This window comes from Saccoglossus kowalevskii, chromosome 3 (assembly GCF_978046115.1).
Source record: "Saccoglossus kowalevskii chromosome 3, keSacKowa6.1, whole genome shotgun sequence".
NCBI classification, from domain to species: Eukaryota; Metazoa; Hemichordata; class Enteropneusta; family Harrimaniidae; genus Saccoglossus; species Saccoglossus kowalevskii.
This window is the reverse complement of record NC_140643.1, coordinates 13519772-13545443: the sequence shown is the minus strand read 5'-3', so window position 1 is coordinate 13545443 and position 25672 is coordinate 13519772. Positions and strand designations below refer to the sequence as shown.

General features: G+C 38.7%; 3 protein-coding genes across 3 annotated transcripts; 1 reads left to right on the top strand and 2 right to left on the bottom strand.

Annotated features, from left to right (window-relative positions):
• Window positions 1-1576: 1576 nt before the first annotated feature.
• LOC144343147 (anti-lipopolysaccharide factor-like) lies at window positions 1577-5661 on the top strand. Its single transcript, XM_078005867.2, has 3 exons — window positions 1577-1716; window positions 2412-2501; window positions 4213-5661. The coding sequence occupies exons 2-3, from the start codon at window positions 2430-2432 to the stop codon at window positions 4408-4410; spliced, it is 270 nt and encodes an 89-aa protein (XP_077861993.1). The 5' UTR covers window positions 1577-1716; window positions 2412-2429; the 3' UTR covers window positions 4411-5661.
• A 3400-nt stretch (window positions 5662-9061) lies between these two features.
• LOC100373449 (aminopeptidase N-like) lies at window positions 9062-13201 on the bottom strand. The gene is made up of 9 exons (XM_002741571.3): window positions 13079-13201; window positions 12538-12695; window positions 12241-12329; window positions 11510-11847; window positions 10803-10879; window positions 10571-10681; window positions 10170-10436; window positions 9570-9642; window positions 9062-9220 (listed from the first exon to the last, which is right to left on the bottom strand). The coding sequence occupies exons 1-9, from the start codon at window positions 13199-13201 to the stop codon at window positions 9062-9064; spliced, it is 1395 nt and encodes a 464-aa protein (XP_002741617.3).
• Window positions 13202-14921: 1720 nt separating this feature from the next.
• On the bottom strand, window positions 14922-21909 carry LOC144343140 (aminopeptidase N-like). Its single transcript, XM_078005859.2, has 4 exons — window positions 21275-21909; window positions 19596-19866; window positions 15206-15326; window positions 14922-15118 (listed from the first exon to the last, which is right to left on the bottom strand). Exons 1-4 carry the CDS (start codon window positions 21907-21909, stop codon window positions 14922-14924), a joined length of 1224 nt encoding a protein of 407 aa, XP_077861985.2.
• Between the last annotated feature and the right edge of the window lie 3763 nt (window positions 21910-25672).

Genomic DNA, 25672 nt, shown 5'->3' with positions numbered 1-25672 from the left:
TTAAGCACATTTCTTTCCACATTTCAACACTAATGCACTAAGTTTATTTTTAAAGTGTTAAAGGGCGGTAGTCGCCGCGCTGCGTCCTGTACGATATGGAACCTATAAAGACGCCGTACACAACGCGTGTAAAATACTAGTCTGGCATAAATAATTAATTGGTCTTTTAGTCCTTTTAGCGTAATCGCGAAAACTAACCTGACCGCTAAAGAAATCCCGACTGGACGCATCTGCGGGCATTTGACTTCTATTAATTATTCATTATGTCATTGATTATTCATGAGTGGGTGTGTGAAATTAGACATGACCTTTTAAAGGTTGATTCGATTCGATCGCAGAGATGGATACTTTAACTTTCTAAGTGCGAAAGCGATACTTTTATCGATGTTTACTGAAAACATTTCGATTTAAATGTCCAATGTATATAAGTAGTCTTTCAAAATCGCCGGGACCTCAGAAGTGAAAGGTCACGTACATGTACATTAACATAAATAAGAAATGACGTTATAGCTGCACTCTGATTCGTTGTCAATGCTAGTCAACATCTTTTAATTAGCATAATCACCGGAGTGATTCCGCTCCGGTTTTCATTCCAACGCAGGGGGTTGCCTGCAGATGCGTCCAGTCGGGATTTCTTTCGCAGTCACGCTAGATTTTGCGATCACGTTAAAAAGGCTAAATTGATAATTAATAAAATTTTATGTAAAACAAAAAAGTCCAGACATTGCCAGTCAGGTAAAATACATGTACATTGTTTACATGAAATTTGAGCATGCACTGAGCCCTCAGACGACTATTGTAAGTAAGTAAGGATTTAAGGGGGGTGATCAACATCAAAGAGCATCACAACTTGTCAACAAAACAAACTTACGACGTAATTATTAGGTATGAATCAGATGTGATCACGTGACTTGCTAACAAAACTGACTTTCCTCGCCTTTGGATAATTGAGAATCATTCAACACCATAACAGCCAACACGCACTATTTTCATCAATCCATACAACATTTGATAGTATTTGGATACTTATATAACGAAATATTCATCTTTCGACGAAATGGTCATTCGGCGAAATGAACTTTCAACGAAATGTCGCGCACCACTGATTTGCGCTCATGTGTAAAACAACACATATTTCCCAAGAAAGAAGAAATGTTCACATACATTGAAAAACAGCAAGAAGTTAAAATAATGTACAATTAGAGCTAAACCAATTTATATAATATGTGTATATATGTGAAATTGCATTATTCAATGACAGTCGAACCTGCTGCAAGATGATCCATGTTAATCCTTATGACGCTTTTCTTATTTCTATTTTGACATACAGGCATTTTAATATTGTAATTTGGGTATAAAATCACTTAAAGTAATAAGTAATATTCATAATAAGAAATTTTGTTTATCTACTTCTCTCCTGGCGTAACGTAAATACTATATTCCCGTGGCTTATCGTGAGAGAACTACTGCTGATTGCCATCATGGTGATTTGATTGATGAGACTATTGCACAAAGGACTGACATCACGAGGCCATGCGTTCATATCACGTGTTGTTACATCAGCGATTCCCGGAAACACGGGTATTTATAGCTTCAATGATTTCACTTTCGGCGGTGTAGGCTTATATAAGTACAACCTGGACACATTTTACACACTTTCTATTACTCTTGGCTCACCTGTGTACGTGTATCTCTCGTAGCAGCTCCCTAAGCAACGTAAGTACGGCATAGTTAATGGATTATTCGAGGAGGTACTTGGCGTGACCGGAGTGATTTCCAAACATCGTTGTAATGTACACAAGTTTTCCAGTTCTGTCGCCGAGAGAAGTTTGAGTCATATATCCAAAAGTTTTCCTGCCGTTTCATATCTGCACATATATCTGTATGTATGGGTGTGTGTGTGTGTGTGTGTGGGGGGGGGGTGCTGGGTGAGCTATACATTAACATAGCCAATTGAATTGTTGTCGTTGTTGTTTGTTGAGTTTCGTTGTAGTGATACATAAGCTACAACTGTTGCAATTTGACCGTGGTTGCGATTGAGGAGGGGGAGGGGGTTTACTACCAAATGAATATAATTGAATCGTAGCAGCCTTACAAAATCAAAAACACATATTTTGCATAACATCAGAAGCTGAACAAATTATTGTGTATGGCAGGATATTTTCGCGTCTAGCACTCATGGTCACGACCATGTCAATCATCTTGGCAAACTTAAACAAACCTGATATTATAAAATAAAACATTATATGCGAGTCTGTCGTGTGACATTTTTTTCATTTATATTTTACATTCACTAAAAAGAATATCTATATAGTCATTTCTAAAAAGCGTAAATCGGCAATCCGTATTGAAAATTTGGCATTATGGTGTTTTATAACTGTCCAATACATGGATTACTTTTTTTTATATAGGTTTCATATTACTGGAATATGTCTGGTACAATTGACACAATCATAACTATCAATGACCTCATTAATAAATTGACTGGAGACGCTGGAGAGGTAAGTTGTCTAATTCATTCTTAGCAGAATAGGCCGTGTAACGATAACATGATGCCATGATGCCGAAGGGCAATTTTTGCGTCTTCATCTGCAATTACATCTAAATACATAGTAGTATGCACTAGTACCTCCGATCGGGCATAGGTGTTTTTTAAATTAGTTAAATATCAATATTGTATGTGGCGTCTTATTGCTTCTTGTATTGTTTCCGAATGAGCAGGTTTAGTAGGTGTGTGCGCACACTGTTCAAACGAGATCACCAAAGCTATGCAGGGTCATCGGATAATGTACCGCACACCAATAATTCATTTGTCCCATTGACAATCCCATTTGGCTGAGTCATTATAATGTCGACATTATTTGTGTTTGTAGTGCTTTATTGGCCTAGTATTTGTGAATTGTAGACGACTATCGCCAGGTAAATGCATACACGTATATCAATGACCAGTAACTGTAGTGATATAGCGTTCCTAGTAACACATGGTAACGGCGTAACGATGTGACGTGTATGCAAAAGTTCTGGAAATCGTGCCCATATCGTCGTGTTTTCATATAATGTTGATTTCTTTGACGACGCCACCAGTAATAGTGGGCTTGTTATCAAAGTGAATAGAACCAAAATTTATATAGAGTAGAGGGTCTCAAGAACCGCTATCTACTATTTGCTATTTAGTACAAGTCTCTGATATTATCCTTCTAAGCATGAGGACGCACTTCATTAGTAACCACAGCACTGCATCACAATACACGGATCACCCATGTGTGCTCGCTAACATATATAAAATGCCTCCACCAGTTGCATCTTTGAAAATTCGTCTGTATGTTGTTGGGACGCGAACAAACTATATTCGATTATTAATTCGTGTCAGATTAGTATAAGTCGTTTATTTGCTTTAATTCATTATAAATATATGGACATACTTACTTGTCTTGACGAATTTATTAATTTCTTTTATTAACGTTATTAACACACTATTAGGCACACTATTATTACAATATAACAATATATCTGACCATACACGCAACCGTCAAACCATAGACCCTTCTGTTAGAGGGTCTATGATCAAACCTACGCTATTATCGTATGAGGGCGCTCTTGTAACTAGTAATCATAAACGAAAATTAACAAAATGACCATTTAAATACTGTTCGGTGCCAAGGGACGATATTCAGCCCGGGGAATGTTGAATGTTTGGTGAATTTTTTCAGGAAAAAAAGGATGAAAACCATAAATAAGCTGTATAGACTTAGCGTTAATTATTAGCATAAGTGTTCCTTGAAAGTATGAAAATACGGTTACTATCACCATAACGTTGACGGACTGACAGGGGTTATTGTTGAAGCGCTGAATGTGCAGCGAAAACGTTTCTGGTGAGTTTCACGTGTTGGCGCGATTCATGGTTAGATTAGCGTCGGAATTCAGTGGGGGTCATCGCCCTCCCCAAATCAAGCTGAAACCCTTGTATGTCAGCAAAATTTGTCTCTTAAAATGCAAGAAATAGCGTTTCGGGGGTCAAGATTTGAAAATTATGCAAATCCCCCTCCATGAAAAATTTCGTCCCAAACACCAAGAATAACTGAATGGAAAATGGACTCAGAAAATACAAATTGGGTTTTTCTCGGACATAGGAAATACTAATTTACCGGTAATAGAAATTCATGTTCATTAGTGAATACACCTTGTTACGCTCGTTTTTTTTTTCATACCCAGGTCTCCTTCCATAATCGTACAATCCGCTACGAGGTCAAAGGTCGTCTACATAAATTAAAATGGGTGTATGACGGCACGGCCTGGGATTTAGAGAGTGGTACAAGTGTAAAGGCAAGGCATTATCAAAGTCAACAAGGAGCCAAAGAGCACGCTGTACGGCAACTCATCGATGAACTGAAAAAGAAAGGAATTTTATAAGATGGCAATGCAAAGTTGTAATTTTTCAAAGTAATGTTTTCCGTTCACATTTTTCTTATAAAACACACTTACGTATTCTACATGTGTGTTACTGTGTTTAATATATTATTAATGTCAAGATAGATCTCACTATAATTATGTGTAGAGAACATAAACAATAGGTCGAATGCACCACTTGTGTACCAGATTTCCGGGAATATATTAAAATGTAAAAAAAAATGGGAAACAGACTACTGGCTGACACATGAATAGGCAACTAATCAAAGCACCGCTGTCTTTACATCGCATTGTATGCGACCTATGCAGCTTGCGTAAAATAGATTTACGGTGGCCCGTAAAACAATACGCGATGACTGACCAATTCTTTGATGACTGACCAAAATCCGCGGTGACTGACCAATTCTATGATGACTGACCAAAATCCGCGGTGACTGACCAATTCTTTGATGACTGGCAAAATCCGCAATGACTGACCAAAATCCGCGGTGACTAACAAATTCTATGATGACTGACCAAAATCCGCGGTGACTGACCAATTCTTTGATGACTGGCAAAATCCGCAATGACTGACCAAAATCCGCGGTAACTAACAAATTCTATGATGACTAGCCAAAGTACGCGATGACCGACCAATTCAGTGATAACTGGCCAAAATCCGCGGTGACTGACCAAAATCCGCGGTGACTGACCAATTCTTTGATGACTGGCAAAATCCGCAATGACTGACCAAAATCCGCGGTGACTGACCAATTATATGATGACTGGCCAAAATCCGGTATGATTAACCAAAATCCGCGGTGACTGAAAATTCTATGATGACTAGCCAAAATATGCGATGACCGGCCAATTCAGTGATGACTAGCCAAACTCCGCGATGACTGACCAAACTCCGCGATGACTGACCAAAATCCGCGGTGACAGACCAATTCTTTGATGACTGGCAAAATCCGCGATGAATGACCAATTATGTGATGTCTGGCCAAAATCCGAGATGATCAATTCCCGTGACATTTTTCGTATAATTTCTATGATGTTTTTTTATTAGTACAGAAAGTGACTAACTGTCTGTATAATATAACTGTAATGTCCAATTATCTACTAATATTATACTTATATATTGATACGTGACTCTTATGTAAAATTTACGATGTATTAATGACATAATGTCACATCCGGGTTATTTGAATAAAGGTGGGATCGAGGCTCCGGCACTTGACCGTTACACCAAGTCACTGTACACACTGTACGAAAGTTGTCTCCATGTACTACATTATAATAACTATTTATGAAATGAACATGACATGTGCAACAAGTATGAATGGAATTTTGGCAAAGAAAGAGATTTAACACGAACTCCAGATTCAACACATCACGGCTCACATGTTTGTTGAAGTTGTTCTTTCCGATTGAACTATATCATATGAAAAGTTGGCACGGTATTCCGCATACTAGTACGTTAATGATGTTAAAAACCGTTTTGTTTTAACTAATTATTGTCACAGCGGTGTTGAGGTTTTGAATAAAATACTGGCATATTAACAAAGTCAGATGTTAAGCTAGTATGTCCGGGATGCACAATCTCACTCCGTTTTCTTTTCTCAAGCAGTTTCCGCTTGTATTTTTAGCGTACTACCTTCACTGTGTTTGTAAGTGGATTAAACAGTTCGCAACAAAAAAATACGAGACAAATTAAATGAAATGAAAATTACGCAAAAAGTTAGAGATAGTGATGTGAGTACACGTGATGTAAGTACACGTGATGTAAGTACACGTGATGTGAGTACACGTGATGTAAGTACACGTGATGTGAGTACACGTGATGTGAGTACACGTGATGTAAGTACACGTTTTGTGAGTACACGTGATGTAAGTACACGTGATGTGAGTACACGTGATGTGAGTATAATTGTGGGTGTTGAAGTTATTTTCACTCGTGAAGCGGTGTATTAATACTGTACGTTTCACTCGTGATAATACGGCCGCAGAATAAACTACATCGCTCGTAAAAATGACTGCCATACCCCACAAATGTCTGAGCGATCGCGAGGCCATGGCGTTCTGTCATATTCTATAATTATTTAATGACGTACACAAGTAGTATATTATACGCCATACAGCGACAACATTTATTTTAAATACACACACAATGTAGCATCATAAATGTACAAAATGTTGAGAACAGCGCCCTCTTCGGGGCAATCCTCAATGAGAATCTCTAGGTGGGCGATGGACCCGGTGTGCGGGGTTCGATTGCGATGCGACTCCCACGTCATCACATCATTGTTTTCAAATTACTCAAAAGTAAAACCAAGCTGTGTCATTGAAATATATCAACAATCTGGAAGCCAATTAACTGTACAATATTAATTCATGTTTAGAATATATATCGAATCGTATCATTGATCATTTGTCATCCGTATTTTGATTGATATATTATCGATTCGACTTAATGTGAGCTTATCGTTCGATACCGTGACTTAAAACCACAGAAGCTAATTGTAAAACGACCCAATGTTGATTTATGATTGCAACGGTAATATTTGCTTCCTACACACATATTAGTATCAGGTCCTGTTAAAAGCAATAACAAAGTCAGTACGACATTGTACGTGTAACCTGATCTGTGTAAACGAATAAACACAGCATTTGAACGTTCACTCATCTTTAATGATGTCTACCGTCAACTTGAAAAATATCCACTCACGACACAGGAAATGTACACATCGTAAACAATTTGTACGACCGGCTGATACGAATCCACGAACACGACTGGGCTTTTAGTCAGTGTTAAATCTCGCTATACACACAGAATAATACATCAAAGGTGTCGAGAGCTCTTAAAGTTTGTCGCCGAACTGAATTCAATTGACCTAGATTTTCGCAACTTGCAGGGAGCAACGATGAAATTTTCCCATGCCAAGTTGACACTTACTGAATTATTGAGGAGGATCGGTCTATTTAAAAACCATCCGTAATAAACTTGGCAAATAAATGTGTTACGGAGTATTGTTGTAGTCCGAGATTTCACACGGTTTAAATTAACCATTTTTGTCATTTTTCCTTGTTCATCCTTCCTTCCTTCCTTCCTTCCTTCCTTTATTTGTTTATTCACTCACTCCGCCACTGAATCACCTCAAATGACACCCACCGCAAGACAGTAACACTCTAATAGTACCAGTTAGTAACAGTGAATACAAATATCAACAATTTATTGACATTTCACACGTGACGTACACACTGTGCAGCGATTGGCTGACGAAACAATGAATAGTATCAAACGTTACAGTGTACTGTGCTTGGATACATTAATACATCGAATTAGAATTCCACGATAACATAATTTTTTCATAAATAAAAATACACTGAAATTGAGAATACCGACACTGATTCGGAAATACAGAAAGCACGGAAAAACGAAAAAGTCCTATAGTTATTTTTTTCCTGATCAACTCATATTTAGTGGGGACCATTATTCCTATTGAGTTTGCTAGGGTAGATAAGATATAGTTTTTTTCAATTCGCGGTACTTAGCCATGATATTTCTCTTTGTGATAGTTTTTGTGTACAGCATATGTATGTCCAGATTTTGTTTTCGATCACGTTCTGTGTACAATAACGTGGCTACAAATAGTCTTGGTGTCAGTTCTAATCTAGATCATAATGCTCCAATAGGAATAATGACCCAAGGATTATAATATATACTGTACGTTTGACGTCGACAGTATACACCACAAAGACAAGACGTCATTCCACGTCAAATGGCTATAGCAAACATTTCATTCAACGTCCAGTACACAACTATGGAATCTACACACGTGGAAAAAAAAAATCACTGCTACCACGATGCACCATAACATATGTAATTTTTTACATTATAAAAACAGTCGAGGTCTGACGTTGTTGTTTTCAATAAAACATTTTCAATTACTATGCATAAAAAAACTAAAAAAATGATTTAACAGTATAACACGCTGTGCACGCACATGCACGTTTCAAGTTATCATGTAAGACGTAGTCACATTAAAATTGACCACAGTGCAACGACTACTTAAAAATGCCAATTCATTGGAAATACTAAAAATACGCATATATACTTTAGACATAGAGATAATTGACAAGTAATCTAAAAATACAAGCGAAACAAAGTCACATATAAATATTATAAAATGCACATAGACGATCAATTTACAGGCAAGTCACGTAATTCAGTCTATAAATCAACTGATTGTGATAAGGGAAAGTGCAATTTAACCATCGTATACATACAGTTATATATTGTCACGTGCGGCGAATTAATGTTTACACAGAGCACGGCCTAAATAAACAGGACACCCATGCGTAGAATCACAATTAACAATTCATATATTTATAACAAATATTTCAAAAATCAAGATTATAGACTACAAACGAGTTTCGATTTTACTTGTATGCATCATGTCATAGCGACTGTTCGTGTTAGAGCTTCGGTCACGTTATTTCAGCTTGCCGCCGTAACTCACCCCGCACCCACGCAACTGGGGCTTTAAAATCGACGGCTCCGATACTTAAGTAAATATACACCATGAAATTCGACATGCGCACATCCAGTGACGACGTCAAGAGACCGAATACTACAATGTTAGATACGTCGGTACTGTCCTTGAGTTGTCCTTCAACCGTCCTCAGCGGAGATTCCCTTCAACCAATCGTACACGGCGTTGTAGTTTTTATCCATCCAGGCGATATTTAGCTTGACTTTGTTTAATGACTGGTAAAACGAGCTGACTTCGAGTGACGGCATGTGAGAGTACGTGCGACCAAACTGCTCCAACTAAAAAATAATGATCAAATACCAATTTGTACATATTTGGATTGTATCGTAGAATCGAAATGCCGTCGTGAGTTCAGTACTATTTTAAATTAATTGGAATAATTCAATTTTACCGTAGATGGGTATACGAGCCACGAATTAATTAAATTCGCTAATGCGCATGCTCCTTGAATTATCAGTACGTATCAGTAATTCCAAGCGCATGCGCGTTGGCGTAGTGTGTGTAAGTAAGTAAGTGCAAAAACATATTAAAAGGTACTCAAATTTATCGAATTGTCTTCATCTTTATCTTTAAATTTAACCGCAAATCATGTACAAATGTGTGATAATTAGTGTATTCCATACTCACCATGGCTAAGTCCTTGCCTCTATTCATATTGCCAGCAAATTCCCATACAGCTTTATAAGCGCTCTCCTCCTTACTATTAGAGTGAAAATAAATCTGTTAGTTACTTTTCATCGGCAGTATACATGTAACGTCACCGCTAGTAAAACAAATCTTGAACGCATATAACCGCGTCAAAAAAAAAAAAAAAAAAAAAAAAAAAAAAAAACGCGGCACATTAATTTGGTATCAACTGCCTGGATTAGCGTCTTAGATGGTATCAAATGTAATGCCGAGAATACACTGATTTATTTACTATAAAGTTGCCACGAAAGACCGAGTAAACCATATATTTTTTAATAAAGAGGTCGAGTGAAGATGGGGCGGAATTGAAAACACGTTTACAGCCGTGAAGTAGGTTTTTATTTTATCGCCAATAGACATCCCGTAAACCTGATTATCAATGACCTATGATCGCGCGTGTATAAATGCCCTCGCGGTTTGGTTGATTTCATATGTGTTGTTTTGCATTATGTATCAGTTGGGGTAGTTATGATGTCAAATATCGTTTCCCGGCGCCCATGCGACTACTACCTGGGCAGACAGAGATCGACGGTTACTCACACGTGAACGAGCAGTTCAAAGTTATCCATTAGAAACTCCCAGGCCAAATGGTAGCCAATAGCGGACTGTTGCTTGATGTAACCAAGGGTGGTAAAGATATCGCTCATATGCAGGGACTCTTCCATGTACTCTTTAATTAGAGTGAAGTCTTTAGTACACGCCAGAGCAGATGTACTGTGCAGCATGGAAAGAGCGAATCGCCAATCATTCTCGGTTCCAGCTTTGATTGCTGAACACATCACCACTTCAATTATATCATCGGCAATTCTGTAGGGCAAAGATTTTAATTTTAGCATATTAAGAATGGAAAAAATGGGCAATTTTTGACATGACACCAACTGCCATTTAGCATGTTTGGAAAATCCTTTTGGACAATTAGACCACTGGTGCATGTCACTTACTTGTATTCACCCTGTCCATCAATCCATCGTTTGTATATACTGGTAGCAGTGTCTATACAGGGACCGTAGTCAGTGTAGCACGCACTTTCCACGGCACTTTTACGTAGATGGCTAATCACATAAAGGACATGAAAAAAAGAATCGTGTTTAAAATACTCTATATATAATACTGATACTCTAAAATACTCTATTAAAAACAATAAACAAACAAACAAATAAATATCGCACTCACTAGTCAACGTGATTCTCGTATGTGAAGTTCCATCCCAATTTGTCATACATCGGTCTGAACATATTTTGAATGTATTTCTGAAAAAAATGAAACAGAACAACATATTTCCCTGAATTGAATACAGTTAATAATGCGATGTATTATGATTGACAAATAACACTAGAATATTGGCAGTAAAATGCGTTAATCAACTCAATTCCTTCAATCCTCGTGAGCGTCAGTTGAGTATTGAACATATGAAAAATGGGTGGGACAGTAATACTTAATAGCATACAAGTGATTATATTGTGGTTGCATTCTTACTGTCAGTTACTTAAGACTAGATTTATGTCTTGCGCCTGAAGTGCTAATAAAATAAGGCGAACTACACAGAGCAACACTGATATACAGAATCGTATCTCTCAATGACATCGGGGATTATGACAAATTGGAACAAATCTAATTTATACTTCAACTAATATGAACTATACGTTTTATGTCAGCTTTTTACTAAGCTTTCCAGATTCAATGTGCCCAATATAATCCCACGTTATCTGATTTGAGTATTATAACGTGTCGTCTGTATGTCTCGCTGCAGAGCCGCTTTGTTATCTCACATACAATCAATTACCATATATGGTGGAGAATTGTTATAATATAGATAATAATTAATGTTTTATTTTGTCTATAAATTGTAAAAAAAAAATAAGACCGCCATGTCAACTTACTTTGTAGTACCCATAAGCCGTTGTGCGCTCAAGCATACTTTTAAAAAAGTCGAGATGGATGATGACAGCTTTAATTGGCGTATAATCTTCTTCCTTCTTAAGATAGTAGCCGACCCTGAGAGCAGTAACTGCGTCGATATCCATCGACTGGGACATTGAAAATACGTCGTCAACGAGAGCAGCTCGATTCGCTAAGGGAATCTTCTTGTGATCCTCGATAAGTTGTGCGATCAACTTCTCCCAGTTGTCCGCGTCGTAGTTGACCCTGAAGAAGCCAAGCTGGTTGATATTGCCTAGTATCCAGTCATCGTCCTCAGCGTCGGATAATTCCAAATCAGCTTTGAAAACAAATTCAAGACATAAATCATGTTAGTGTATTAAGAATTGATTGATTGGACTTTCTAATAGATTCATATCGTCTAATTTGTTTCCATGAAACTATACCTGTACATAGGTTTTAGAATTTTCCAAACACATACAACAAACCATTACTCTCCAATAAACAATATAAGTACACACAGCAAGGTTCAGTGAAATTTACCATTTTTTTATCTGACCAATCACAAAGTGGTTTCTGAGATTCAGAAGTTGTCCTTGTTAGAGGATTATATAATTATTATCACATCACTTGCATGGGCGATGCAGTAGCATCAGTTAACAACTATCTTGTATTCACATCATATAAACTCGCATGATAATATCTAAATACCAAGCAATTAATGTGTTTTTACCTGATGACTTTCGCATCCATACGTGCTTTGGATTGTCCACTATCATCCGCCCCGAGTGGGTATATGTTAATGGGACGTACCAGGATGGTCTAACAAAATCCACAAAAAAACACTATAATAAGAAACACATCGACGAATCTTCCAAGTAACGCAACTACAAGCAACCACCAATCTAGTGATACGATATTATTTTTTCTTCAACATAGTCACGTATTCAATGGTATGATTCACACATGACAAAACGCACTTCAAATTAATGCAAAAAAAAAAAGAAAAAGCGGGAAAATTAGTTATTACCCAAATCCTTCACCGTTTGGATCATTCGAGTACGGTTTCTGATCGGCCACAGCGGTCGTGTCAGTCGTTCGTGTGATTGTCACTAGTGGATACCCTTTTTGCAGCATCCATGGATCCATTACCTCCTTCACATCTACGTTAGATCTTCCAATACTCGCCTGTTATTGGACAATACAAATAACTTGTTTTAAAAATAACATATTTCATCGACTTAAAAAAACACATTATGCCTTAATATATAAACTGTAATGTCAAGACATAACACATAGTGTATATACAAGAGAAATAAGTTGCCGCAACAACACTATGTGAGGTAATTACAATTCCCGTCTATACTGACCATACGTTAGAGAATTAACGAGTTACCTGAGGGAGTTGATACCGGCTTGACCTACATGGTAGTATACTATGAACATTTACCTTAAAGTGCAAATTATATTTGTATTTCATTTGCGACTAAAGCAAATATATTATATAGGCTGCAAGGGAAGTAATTTCCCCTGAGATGTGTCAATCGACTTTCAATACACGTAAGATATACCTCTGTTAAGTATCTATACACGTCGTCAGATACTGCGTTCTTGTACATGAAGTCTCGGACGTAGTTGCGCAATCCTTCGTAGAACACCTCGTCGCCCAGAAATGCCTGCATCATTCGCGCCATGCACGCTCCCTGCAAATGAAAGGTCGACAATTAGGTTGTTAATTTGTTGTACTGTATATCTTTGCAGGGGGCACGCGAGTTTGAGCAAAGCGATACTACACTAATGTCGTGAAACGCGATGTATAAAAAACGTCCACAACGTTCGCATGGTATTTTATGTTAGTTTAGTAGAACAGTTGAGCCCCGCAATCACTGAAGCTCTTGCTGATAGAAATAAACATGCTATATCGTGTTTGTCTTCGATGCGTTTACTGGAAATTACTGACTAGATTTCATAATCGGGTGGAAACAGAGATCAATTCAAATATTTAGAGAAATGCATCCCACAATGAAAAAAAACAAATTAACTGATATTTTAAATTATATTCATAATTATGAATAAATAACAACAATAAAACCGACCAGCGGGGAGTAAAAAGCACTAATAGGAAAAATAAAAAACATGACGTTTCGGGTTCAACCCTTCCTCAGCAAGTGGACACACGACAGAGATACACCTCACTATAAAGCATACAAACACAATAAGGAGCCAATCAAGACAAAGGAAATGAGATGAAGTGACAATTAATTCTATATTCGCGTAGTGTTTCACGTACTCGTTGATATCCACGAGAGTCGAACATCTTCCATATATCCGGTAGCCAACCAACATCCATGACAGTGGGGTGGGAATCTGCTTCAGCATCGTCTTGCAATGCCATAAATGTCGCATCTCCTTGGAAAAACTGTTCAAACTAAAATACGAACACATCAATTAATGTTATGGTTTTACTTTTCACCGAAAGTTACACAAGCCAATTTTAGCCAATTATATTTATGCAACCAGAGGTACTGCTGATCTGCACTGGCTCGGAAGATGAATTCTGATTGGCTAAAAAACTAAAAAAACTTGTGGCGTTGAATGCACGTTCATTCTCAGTAATGTTATGCAAATTAGAAATTCAAACTAGCTAATCATTTACAACCTTCCGAGCCAGTGCAGATTAGCCCCAGAGGTACATTACTTGGGGTTTGCAACTACGGTGACATGATACCAAGATCCCGTTTCAATCTCGCTCTCGCATAAGCGTTCCAACTCAGAAAAATGCGAATGCGCATGCCCGAGGTAACTAGGATATATGAATAGTTGCTCACGGATGACGGATTACGATAACTATATTTTCTGTACATTTTCGATGTATTACATTTTTTCACTATGAATGTGGTAATACACGTTTTATTGTTTTATTACAGACCGCCTATGTCATGTCAGAAGGTCGTAGCATCAGTCTCGCTATCTACGAGATGAGACTTGAATGGGATCCTGGCATGATGTCACCATACAGTACTATGCGCGTTGCAAACTCCAAGTAATGTACCGCTGATGTAACTTATAGGAAACTTACAATGTCCCACGTCGGTTCCACTTCATCCACAGCAACAAACTCGAAATAACTAGCAAATGCTTCGTTAAGCCACGTATCTGACCACCAGTCCATCGTTACCATATTACCAAACCACTAGAAGATGCACATGTATCGTTTTAATATACACTACATTTCCCAATAATGAATATATATTCTTTAACAGTCGAGTGATATGTTTGGTATGAAAGAGATAACTCGAAATCGAAAAACATATTCGTGAAATTACAATCCAAGAAATCACCACATCACAGAACGACGCAACGCAAAGCAAACAAACAACACAACACAACATTAATCGTATCCACATGGAACTCTCATAATTTAAAGGGAAACGTTTCACTCGATACTAATATTACCTGGTGAACCAACTCGTGTCCTATTATCATGGCCACCTGCTGACCAGTCGGCGGATTGTCTGAACTGACGTTGTATAACATCCGCTGCTCGGCGTAAATAACAATCCCCCAGTTTTCCATTGCTCCAAAACGAAACTCTGGAGCTGCTAGCATGTCTAAATACAAAACAATCAGGTTTTTAGAATAACACTATGCAATTTAAAAAAAAAATTATCACGATACAATGTAATTGACAAACATACCCAGCTTTGAAAGGGGATACGGAATATCCCAGAGTTCTTCGAGAAATGTTAGCATCTTGGATCCAGTCTCTAGTGCATAAACAGCAGATTCTATCCGGTCATTCCTGGCCCAGACTCTCATCTATCAAGTAGTGAGAATACATAATAAAACCACTGAACTAGATTATTCAATGTGGCACTTGAAAAGGACACAACCACCAAACACCTGGTATCACTTCTCTGTCTTAACCTTGAACACACATTTCGTTTTTTGTAAATTAATTATTATTTCATCTCATGTAGCACATTGATTTTTGTAATAATGTACACCTTGATCCATGTTTTTCAGTAAATGTACTTTGTTCCATGCGTATTGTCGTATTATAAGTCCATTGTAAATTGTTCCATGCGAATTGTACTTTGTTGAAATTCATATATGACTATTGATTTTAGATTAATGAATATATAATGGGTATTTCGGATTTATGACTTGCGCCTGCGGTTTAGTGTAATTTAGTGTAATATAGTGTAGTGTGGTCCGGTGCGATGTAGTGCGGTATAGTGTAATGTGGTGTAGTGCGGCGTAGTGTAATGTAATGTGGTGTAGTGCGGCGTAGTGTAATGTAATGTGGTGTAGTGCGGCGTAGTGTAATGTAATGTGGTGTAGTGCGGCGTAGTGTAATGTAATATGGTGCAGTGCGGCGTAGTGTAATGTAATGTGGTGTAGTACGGCGTAGTGTAATGTGATGTGGTGTAGTGCGGCGTAGTGTAATTTAATGTGGTGCAGTGCGGCGTAGTGTAGTGTAATGTGGTGTAGTGTGGCGTAGTGTAATTGAATGTGGTGTAGTGTGGCGTAGTGTAATGTAATGTAATGTGATGTAGTGCGGCGTAGTGTAATGTAATGTGGTGTAGTGCGGCGTAGTGTAATGTAATGTGGTGTAGTGCGGCATAGTGTAGTGTAATGCGGTGTAGTGCGGCGTAGTGTAATGTAATGTGGTGCAGTGCGGCGTAGTGTAATGTAATGTGGTGCAGTACGACGTAATGTAGTGTAATGTGGTGCAGTACGGCGTAGTGTATTGTAATGTGGGGTAGTGCGGCATAGTGTATTGTAATGCGGTGTAGTGCGGCGTAGTGTAATGTAATGTGGTGCAGTGCGGTGTAGTGTAATGTAATGTGGTGTAGTACGGCGTAGTGTAATGTAATGTGGTGCAGTGCGGCGTAGTGTAATGTAATGTGGTGTAGTACGGCGTAGTGTAATGTAATGTGATGTAGTGCGGCGTAGTGTAATGTGGTGTAGTGTGGCGTAGTGTAATGTCATGTGGTGTAGTACGGCGTAGTGTAATGTAATGTGGTGCAGTGCGGCGTAGTGTATTGTAATGTGGTGTAGTGTGGCATAGTGTAATGTAATGCGGTGTAGTGCGGCGTAGTGTCATGTAATGTGGTGCAGTGCGGCGTAATGTAATGTGGTGCAGTGCGGCGTAGTGTAATGTAATGTAGTACGGCGTAGTGTAATGTAATGTGGTGTAGTGCGGTGTTGTGTAATTTGATGTGGTGCAGTGCGGCGTAGTGTAATGTAATGCGGTGCAGTGCGGCGTAGTGTAGTGTAATGTGATGTAGTGCGGCGTAGTGTAATTTAATGTAGTGTAGTGTGGCGTAGTGTACTGTAATGTGATGTAGTGCGGCGTAGTGTAATGTAATGTGGTGTAGTGTGGCGTAGTGTAATGTTATGTGATATAGTGCGGCGTAGTGTAATGTAATGTGGTGTAGTGCGGCGTAGTGTAATGTAATGTGGTGTAGTGCAGCGTAGTGTAATGTAATGTGGTGCAGTGCGGCGTAGTGTAATGTGGTGTAGTGTGGCGTAGTGTAATGTAATGTAGTGTAGTGCGGCGTAGTGTAATGTAATGTGGTGCAGTGCGGCGTAGTGTAATGTAATGTGGTGTAGTGCGGCGTAGCGTAATGTAATGTGGTGCAGTGCGGTGTAGTGTATTGTAATGTGATGTAGTGCGGCGTAGTGTAGTGTGGTGTAGTGCGGCGTAGTGTAATTCAATGTGGTGTAGTGCGGCGTAGTGTAATGTAATGTAATGTGGTGCAGTGCGGTGTAGTGTAATGTAATGTGATGTAGTGCGGCGCAGTGTAATGTGGTGTAGCGCGGCGTAGTGTAATTTAATGTGGTGTAGTGCGGCGTAGTGTAATGTAATATGGTGCAGTGCGGCATAGTGTAATTTAATGTGGTGTAGTGTGGCGTAGTTTAATGTAATGTGGTGCAGTGCGGCGTAGTGTAATGTAATGTGGTGTAGTGCGGCGTAGTGTAATGTAATATGGTGCAGTGCGGCGTAGTGTAATGTAATGTAGTTTAGTATCATGCTGTGTTAAATTGATAAAATACAATAAATAATATTATGAAGTTATCCCTTGATATCACTTAATTCCTAATTTCCGAGTTACTATTTTTCTCACGAAATTCGATAGAGGGCGTTCTCAAAGTACCCGGATGACAGTCCGTTCAACGTTCGTGGTGGGGTTGAAATTTGAGCGGCGTCTGCTTGTAAGCAATATACTAGTAGTTACTGTTGCCGAAGTCTTATTTTTTACAAATGTTTTGCAAGAATTGGTCAAAATGGTTAACTGGCATTGTAATGCCGCAGACTATTCCTTGGGTTCGATTAAAAAGAAAAAACAGCGAAATATCCTGAGATGAAAGGCGTAACTTTTCATTTCTTTAGTCCAAGAAATCAACACTTCAACGCCAGTGGATTCGAATGTGTCGTCGGGAATCTGAGTGGACGCCAAACTATATTCCCGGGTTTGTTCACGGCATTTTCCATCCTGCGCCAGTATTTTTTTAGTTCAATAACTGGAGACAGCCGTCTTTCAACTGCAGTTATACATCGATTGAAAAACGAAGACTCTGTCAGCTTCCCGAGACGAGCGCAAACATTGAGCCAGATTTGATGAAAAATTCGCTCGTTGTCGATTCCCACATCGATCTTCTTGTTCAGAATCCTTATGATGGCATTTTTTGCGAAGTTGAAGTTAAAATAACTACGGAAGGAAAAAAACGTGTGTCCATTTATGATAACTGCATCTGCTGATCGCCTGGTGAATAAAATATTAAATCAAACTTACACTACACAGTTACAAACACCAGAAACTATTTTAGAGTTTGATTTAATAATAAACCATGGCTTGTAAGGATTTTCCTTCATGGATCATTGCCGAATACACTCTGCCATAATGAAAATAAATTCTGTAATCTGCACATGATGAAGCTTTACGGAAATTATGAAGCCGAGTAAGTAACCATTAATAAGTCGATATTCTTTCAGTCTGGCTGTTGTCCAGTCACTTCGATGCAACAAATATGCGAACATATCAGCTATTTAACACAAAGGCATAGTATGAAGTTTTTTTTGCCAAGTTTTTACGTTACACGGATCTACCAGAGTTATCGTCGACTCGTGTTTTACAGTACGACGACGATTGTTTGACTCTTGGCGAACATTTAACTCGTTTGCTAACTCAACAAGTTCAAACAGTTTAGCTTTACGAACATTGCTGCAAGTTATACCACGATCCTGAAGAAATTTGCGGAGTTCTGGGACTTTTTTGCTTTTCCAATCTATTGATTTACGCATGTAAGAATACAGAACTTCAATAAAAACAACCCCACTCAGGCTCGTCATCCGGGTATTTTGGATGCGCCCTCTAGCGGAATTCCGTAGAAAACTAACAACTCGAAAATTCGGCTGGAAAATTAGGAATTGTAGCTGGTTGAAACGAGTGACGTCATGCCTTGAACCAAAGTTGAACTGACAATACAGCCCATAATGCCACAACTATCAATAAGCTTTACAAAGAATTATATTATCTGACAACCTTTTATCGCGTGACCAACTCCGTGTGTCAAAATAACAGAAATTCGTAATTTATAGAGTTCTACCCTTACAAATCACGTCGTCACCTGCGCATGCGTCAGATGGCCGTAGCGTGTCATTGTTTATAAACAAGCCTCTACCCATGAGCCTTTGCGTTTTAGCGTGTGTTGTTATCGTCGCTTGGGACTTCATTCCCGCGCGTGCGCATGTAACGGCCCTCCCGCTTTAATTTGTGCTCACGCGCGTTTTCAAAATGGACAGAAATATTATTCTTCATGGGAATATATTTTCAAATAAACTTTCAGTCGTCATTAATATGGTTATTGACATTTCACAATATTGCACGATTTGGTTGTCTCTACGCATTGTTCGAGCACACACATACTGATGACGTTTAGCGGGTATAGCAGTACGTTTAGTGTAAACTATTATTTATGTACAGAATATTGCACACTAAATGTCACTATTTTGTATGATGTGTATCATAGTCACGTGATAAGATGTTTTTTTCTTTTTTTGCAGCATAATGACACTACCTTAACTCCATTTGCTGTAGTGGTTTCTCGGAATGCGAAATCGGTAACAGTGAGACCCACTAAATACGTGGACATTATAGGAGACGTGTCAAAGGTTACTGTCAACCAATCGCCATTGACTTCAGTGAGAATAACCGGCATATTTGACACTGCCGTCCGCCCAACACGATGCGTGATGACTATGTCAAAGGTCGCCTTGTAGCGTGGTTCGTCAAATGCGGGAAATACCATTCTAGCAAATGTGGTTTCCAGCTGCGAGACAGCGATTGTCCTGAGGGGGAAAAAGAAACAACACACGTCGCAGTAAATCAATAAGCTGTGTGTAATTACACGATGGTGTGTAATAAATCGCATCACATTGTGCAGTCGGAGAAATAGCGTGTAATGATCTATTTAAACTAACATTTCAAGTAGCAAGGAGTTAACTATGCTTCATTGAACCCACTCCCTTTAGACGAATAATGCGATCCACGGTACCGTGGCGACGACTGTTGTAGATTAACCGACATGGTTTTGAATGAAGTAACTACTTGAGCTTAAAAGATCAAACATTTTTTCTCTCTTAGTGAGATATTCATCAACTGTATAGAGTTTGCTTGGAGAGCCTGAATGAACACTAGCCATGCGGGGATGGGTGGTACGTCAATTAAATAAATGTATATGGTGTCGCAATGTTGAGTTCTGCGGCGTACCTCTAAAATATCTATATTCATATATTAGTGGCTAAAACACGTGAATCGCCACAAAATGCGCAACATGCGTAACTCGAAATATGGTAGGAAACCGGAGACCGCATCTCACAATCCAGGAAAAATGGATGGGGGAATGGGACATATTTTCATACCATGCGGTGTGTATATACGTAATATAACAGTTTCTAAAGTAAAACATGTCGCAGGTAGGTCCGACAACGTGGCGTCATTTTAAAGCACGCTGGTGATTTGTTCAAGCGTATACACAAACACGCACGCGCTATCTCGTTGATCTTTGAAAGTTCAATGTAAATTTCAAACAATCTATCCAGGTACCCCTTTTTTAGAACCCTCGATTTGTCTATTGATCTCGGATATAAGGCAAGTGCAATACACTATACTCTCGCGAACTTAAATCCATTGCTCAAATAGTATAAACAATCTTGCTTCGACACGGATGAGGTACCCCACGTATTCATTGCGTCACCACGTGCAAAGTGTACGTTACATATAGGCCACCTAGACGGCAATTGAATTGTGAATGTAATATTACAGATGAACGGGGCAAGGTAATTTATAGACTCAATTTCCGTTTTTAAATGTCTTCAAATGGCCAAAATATTGACTCTAGTAAGTGGCGGATGTGTCAGCAACAACGCAGGTGATTAATACAGAATAGTGAGTACTAGGTGAGATCCCAAGACACCCATCATTAGTTCTGCTGCTGGTCAACAATAAATCTATATGACCATAAACAAACAAACCACCAAGGAATGAACATTAACGATTCCCCGAAGATCTTATGATTTAGGTGAAGGAATCCTTCTCCCTTCCAGTTGGCCTTGAATGAAGTACAGCAATCCTTAATAGTTATGCCACTTCATGCGTCCGAATCATTTGTATGTCAGGTGAAATGTGACCAACACTACAGACTAACTAACAAAATAAATATTAAGTCTATAGTAATTGTTGTTTTTATTGTTTTACCTTGTGGTGTTTCCAACAGCGTATGTACTTATATAGAAGCCCACCAGATCCGTGTTGTTCAGCGACCCAACGTAGTTCATCTCTATCACGTAAACTTTTTCCTTTTGCAAAGCTGGGTACGTTGATATCACGTAAAAGTTATACAGTTCATCAGTGGAAACGTCCCTTACCTCCAGCGAATTCAACTCGCTGTCTTTTATCTGAATTGAGTCCCTGTTAATATCCAAATATTGAGCGTGGAGAGTTATCTTGCTAGTTGGCCTCGCGCATCTGGCTTCTATCCTAACAGAACCATCGAATGTTCGCATTTTCCCTCCGTCCACTTCATCCAAGTACGGAGTAAGCTTGATGAGGTAGTTTATAGGTACCAAGTTGTCAGGGAGACGTCCATCAAATACTTTTTTTTCATCTATCACCAATTCCGGCAAAGATAACTCATCGATACAGCTCGGTTTGCGCGAAGCCGACACCAGCAGAATGGCAAGAATGAACGCAAGGACGATCAGGATCACGATCGCCGAAACGAAGCAGGTGCCTTTTTGCTTCGATATCAAATACCCTTCCATGGGCATCTGAATCTGTAAGGTAGTTGTCCTAATATCATTTTCCATTATGTTGTTTTCCTTGCAGTCCATTGTGAATTGATAATGTTCACTAACACCCTTCTAACTGTTTCAATAATTCATTCAATGATTTGCGACGATATAGTATGTCTTTCTGAAAAGTGAGATAAAGTCTGACGTGCGCTGTGTTGAACACCTGCAAGTGACCAGCGTACTACTATGCTACTTCACCAGTGGTAGGCTTTCAACTCGTTCAATAAACGCTGATATGAAGCACTGTCCAGGGACGGTGTATGAAGACACTTTACAGATTATCACTTCCTTGGCAGTCTCGTGGAAAGGAAAGCACTGTTCAGATAACGTACGCTCTAATAATCATACTGGTAATTGCTGGCAACTCCAAATTGATGGATATAGTCGACGAGATCGTTGGCTCGGACATCTTACGTTCTGAATAGTTCCCTTTGTTTCTGATGCCTTGGGATTTATGTCTCCAATGACACCGACTTAAGGGCGCAGTTTTAAGACAATGATTTATGTGTTTGTAAAGTGAGATCTACACAAGCGTTAAAACTCACTGACAGGGCTTGCCCTTATCCCCAGGAAATCTCCAAGTACCTGGGAACATTGATCAATCGTCTGTGCAAATAGAACCTCGATTGAGTGACTTTTTTCTATTTAAAGATATACGCTTACGATACCGTCCCTGGGTCTTATCAGCCGCTAGCCTCGTGGTTCGTAGCCCAGAAGAAGCTGGAAATCGTGTTATCTATATGAATGCCAACTACTGGAGCTTAAATAGGAAGGAAGGCGTCGACTCTAGCGCTGTATATACCTTGCATTCACGCAGGTATCAAACCTTCATCGAAGCTGCTATCCACTTGTACGGAGCATGTATTGGTATGATTTCGTAACTTACAGTCCTTCCCTCTCTATGTACTTTTATGTAGCTGTGCTGATTCAATATTCATGACAGACTTCGTTTTAAAATCTCGGGTGAACTCATTCGACTAGAGGGGTGGCAGCTTCTCCCACTTGTTCACTCAATATCACATTGTGACAGTGGTTTAATATGCATGTTAAACGGCCGCACAGACGTGAACAGGTTTTCACTTCTGGCATTAATAAACACTACGAATCACGGACGCTTGACCGCGTACAGTTATCGACGTATAGATGCTAACCGTATCGCCACTTCACCCGTATGTACGACGTTATAAAATCATTATAGAGTTATAAAAACTACTGAGGATAGTGAGTTATTTTATACATTCCAAATCTACCTTACTTAACATGCAAAGTCATTGCTTCTGCTGCCGCCATGGGGAATCCATAAAACTCAGCATTTAGGTACCTATGGGTGATAGATTACCTCTGAAAAACTCATTAGGCTCCTCACACTGCCAGTGAACATTGTCTATAATCTGACGAACAATCAGTCGTGGAGTTTTTTAACACCTTGGAAAATCTACCCAATGTTATCGCTCTTTGTTATAAAGGCTTCAGGCTCTGTCCTGTTTTTTTTTTTTTACACCTGTTTGTATCACACTTGTCAGTGCATCTCGTCGATCAACTAAAGCCAAACAATGCACGGCAGGAAATTTGAAAATTCACAGTCAGAAGAAGGAACTTCTTAATGTTTACTATTTGCGTATTTATCGCCGTTGTTTTATTGTTGAATGTTTTGCGGGAAGGAATCATCTGAAGATAGCCGACCTAGCTAGAGTAACGACTTTCCTGTCTTAGATTGAATATACTGTTTTGCGGAGAATTTTATGTGGGGCGTTGATATTGTGTAAATGATTCTGATGCCTTTTACGACATGCTTCCCACGTTTACGATCATAAATACCGATACATACGCTATGTAGTAAGAACATCCTAGTAACAAATCGTATACAGTTTATCTAATATTAACCGAAGTACCAGAATTGCAAGCCTTCGGGCGGGCGGGGCAAGGGGTGGGGGGTGGGGGTCATTGAATGTTTTGTGACACCCGAGACACAGGCAGACTGATGGCGGTGACGATTACAACCTTGAGTGTCTCAACACTTAACTTACTCTACATGTTTCACATGTAGTTTATGACCCTCGGTAGCATAAACTCTCCCTTTCACTTGCTGCCATCTCTTTCAAGGACGTCCGTACATCGCTCACTTAAAGTGAGAATGACGCACATACTGTTATAAATAAAGATTTCAGTCCAGGTACCTTAAATACACAAGTTAGAAGTTGACACATCAAACGCACACGATTAACACGACATACTTAATAATAATATAATATAATATAATATAATATAATATAATATAATATAATATAATATAATATAATATAATATAATATAATATAATGCGTTCATTGCATAAAATGTCAATTACAGAAAGGGAACAATGACCTACATTTCTAAGACGACGAACGTACATGCATCTAACCAAGTGCATAGCTATACTGTTGCTTTGCAGGTGATACAAATCCCAGCCCCAGTGATTAGTTCTTGCAAACAAATTATACAATTTGAAACAGACGTCCCCGGTCAACATTGTCAATCTAATTATAAAGATACTCGGATACATTTGTATTTTGAAGGATTGTTTGAAATAACAGTAAATATGCAGTTCTTTTTAATGACAACCAAGGTGGGTTAAAGTTGCACCGTCGTTCGAATTGTTGTTGATTATGAGGGGAGACCCGAAACAAAAATTCAATGGTTGGAGAAGATGAGGTTGTACGGGCTCACCATTTCTAACTCGCCGATCCTAACGCGGAGTGAACACTACAATCACATCGGCTTTTTCATGAGTGTCTACATGTTATAATGAGTGGCTCGAGAGCTCAACATTGTCTACATCATAATACATATACATGTCATAGCATCAGCGACCGACCACTTAATATTCAAAATGAATTAGCTTGTTGTTTGGATGATGTTGAACTAACTCATTAATATTAATTAGAACTCGCGATGTTCTCGCCATATTGTTTTTTGATTGGTCAATTTATATTTATGGAACGTCCTCGAGCTTAATTTATTTCACTGTAATTTTGACTACTAGTATATAGTATCGAATTTTCTGAATTCGTGCAGACATTTATATTTGTTTGTATCCTTTTTCTTTTCACTACCAAATCGTTGTGTTTTTTTGTCAGTCGTTAATTAGATTGTGACTTTTTCTTTTCCCCTTGGTGGTTTAGATGTGTTTGAAGTAATATTTAACCTTAAACTCACCTAGTGCTTCCCGACCAATCACAATGCTTCATCGCAAGACTTTAAATGAACATTAAATTCTCTGCGTCAGAATGTGACCCAATTTCAAATGTTTTTGTTCTCATACACTACACATTTGCTCTTCTAAAAAGAACACACATTGGATTTGTACGAACTCAGAGCTTGCATAATGGGCGATGTGTGTGGGTGATATTCGCTCACATTCGATCAGGTTCAAACTGCATGCATTGGATCGTAGAGTTACAATAAAGGAAGCGTAATGTACATTTAAACAATACACTGTTTATTATGGAAATGTTACAACAAAGAAACTACAATGTAACAAGAAGGCAACTGATAAATACACATAGAATGCCCTTTTTATAGGGTTGAGCAGGATTCACACCTATGGATTAAAATAGGAGGGAAACACAGTGATTGGTTTTCAGTATTGGCACATCAGCTTAAAATCGACCTTGCAACTGTTTCCTATTGCGTTCGTGCTGTCTGTTGATTATTATTAAATGGCTTATGTAAACCGAATCTGTGTTTCTTTACAATAGAGATACATGCATTACGGTATAGTTTCAGACATGTAACAACTTTCGATTGTTGTATCTCAGCTAAT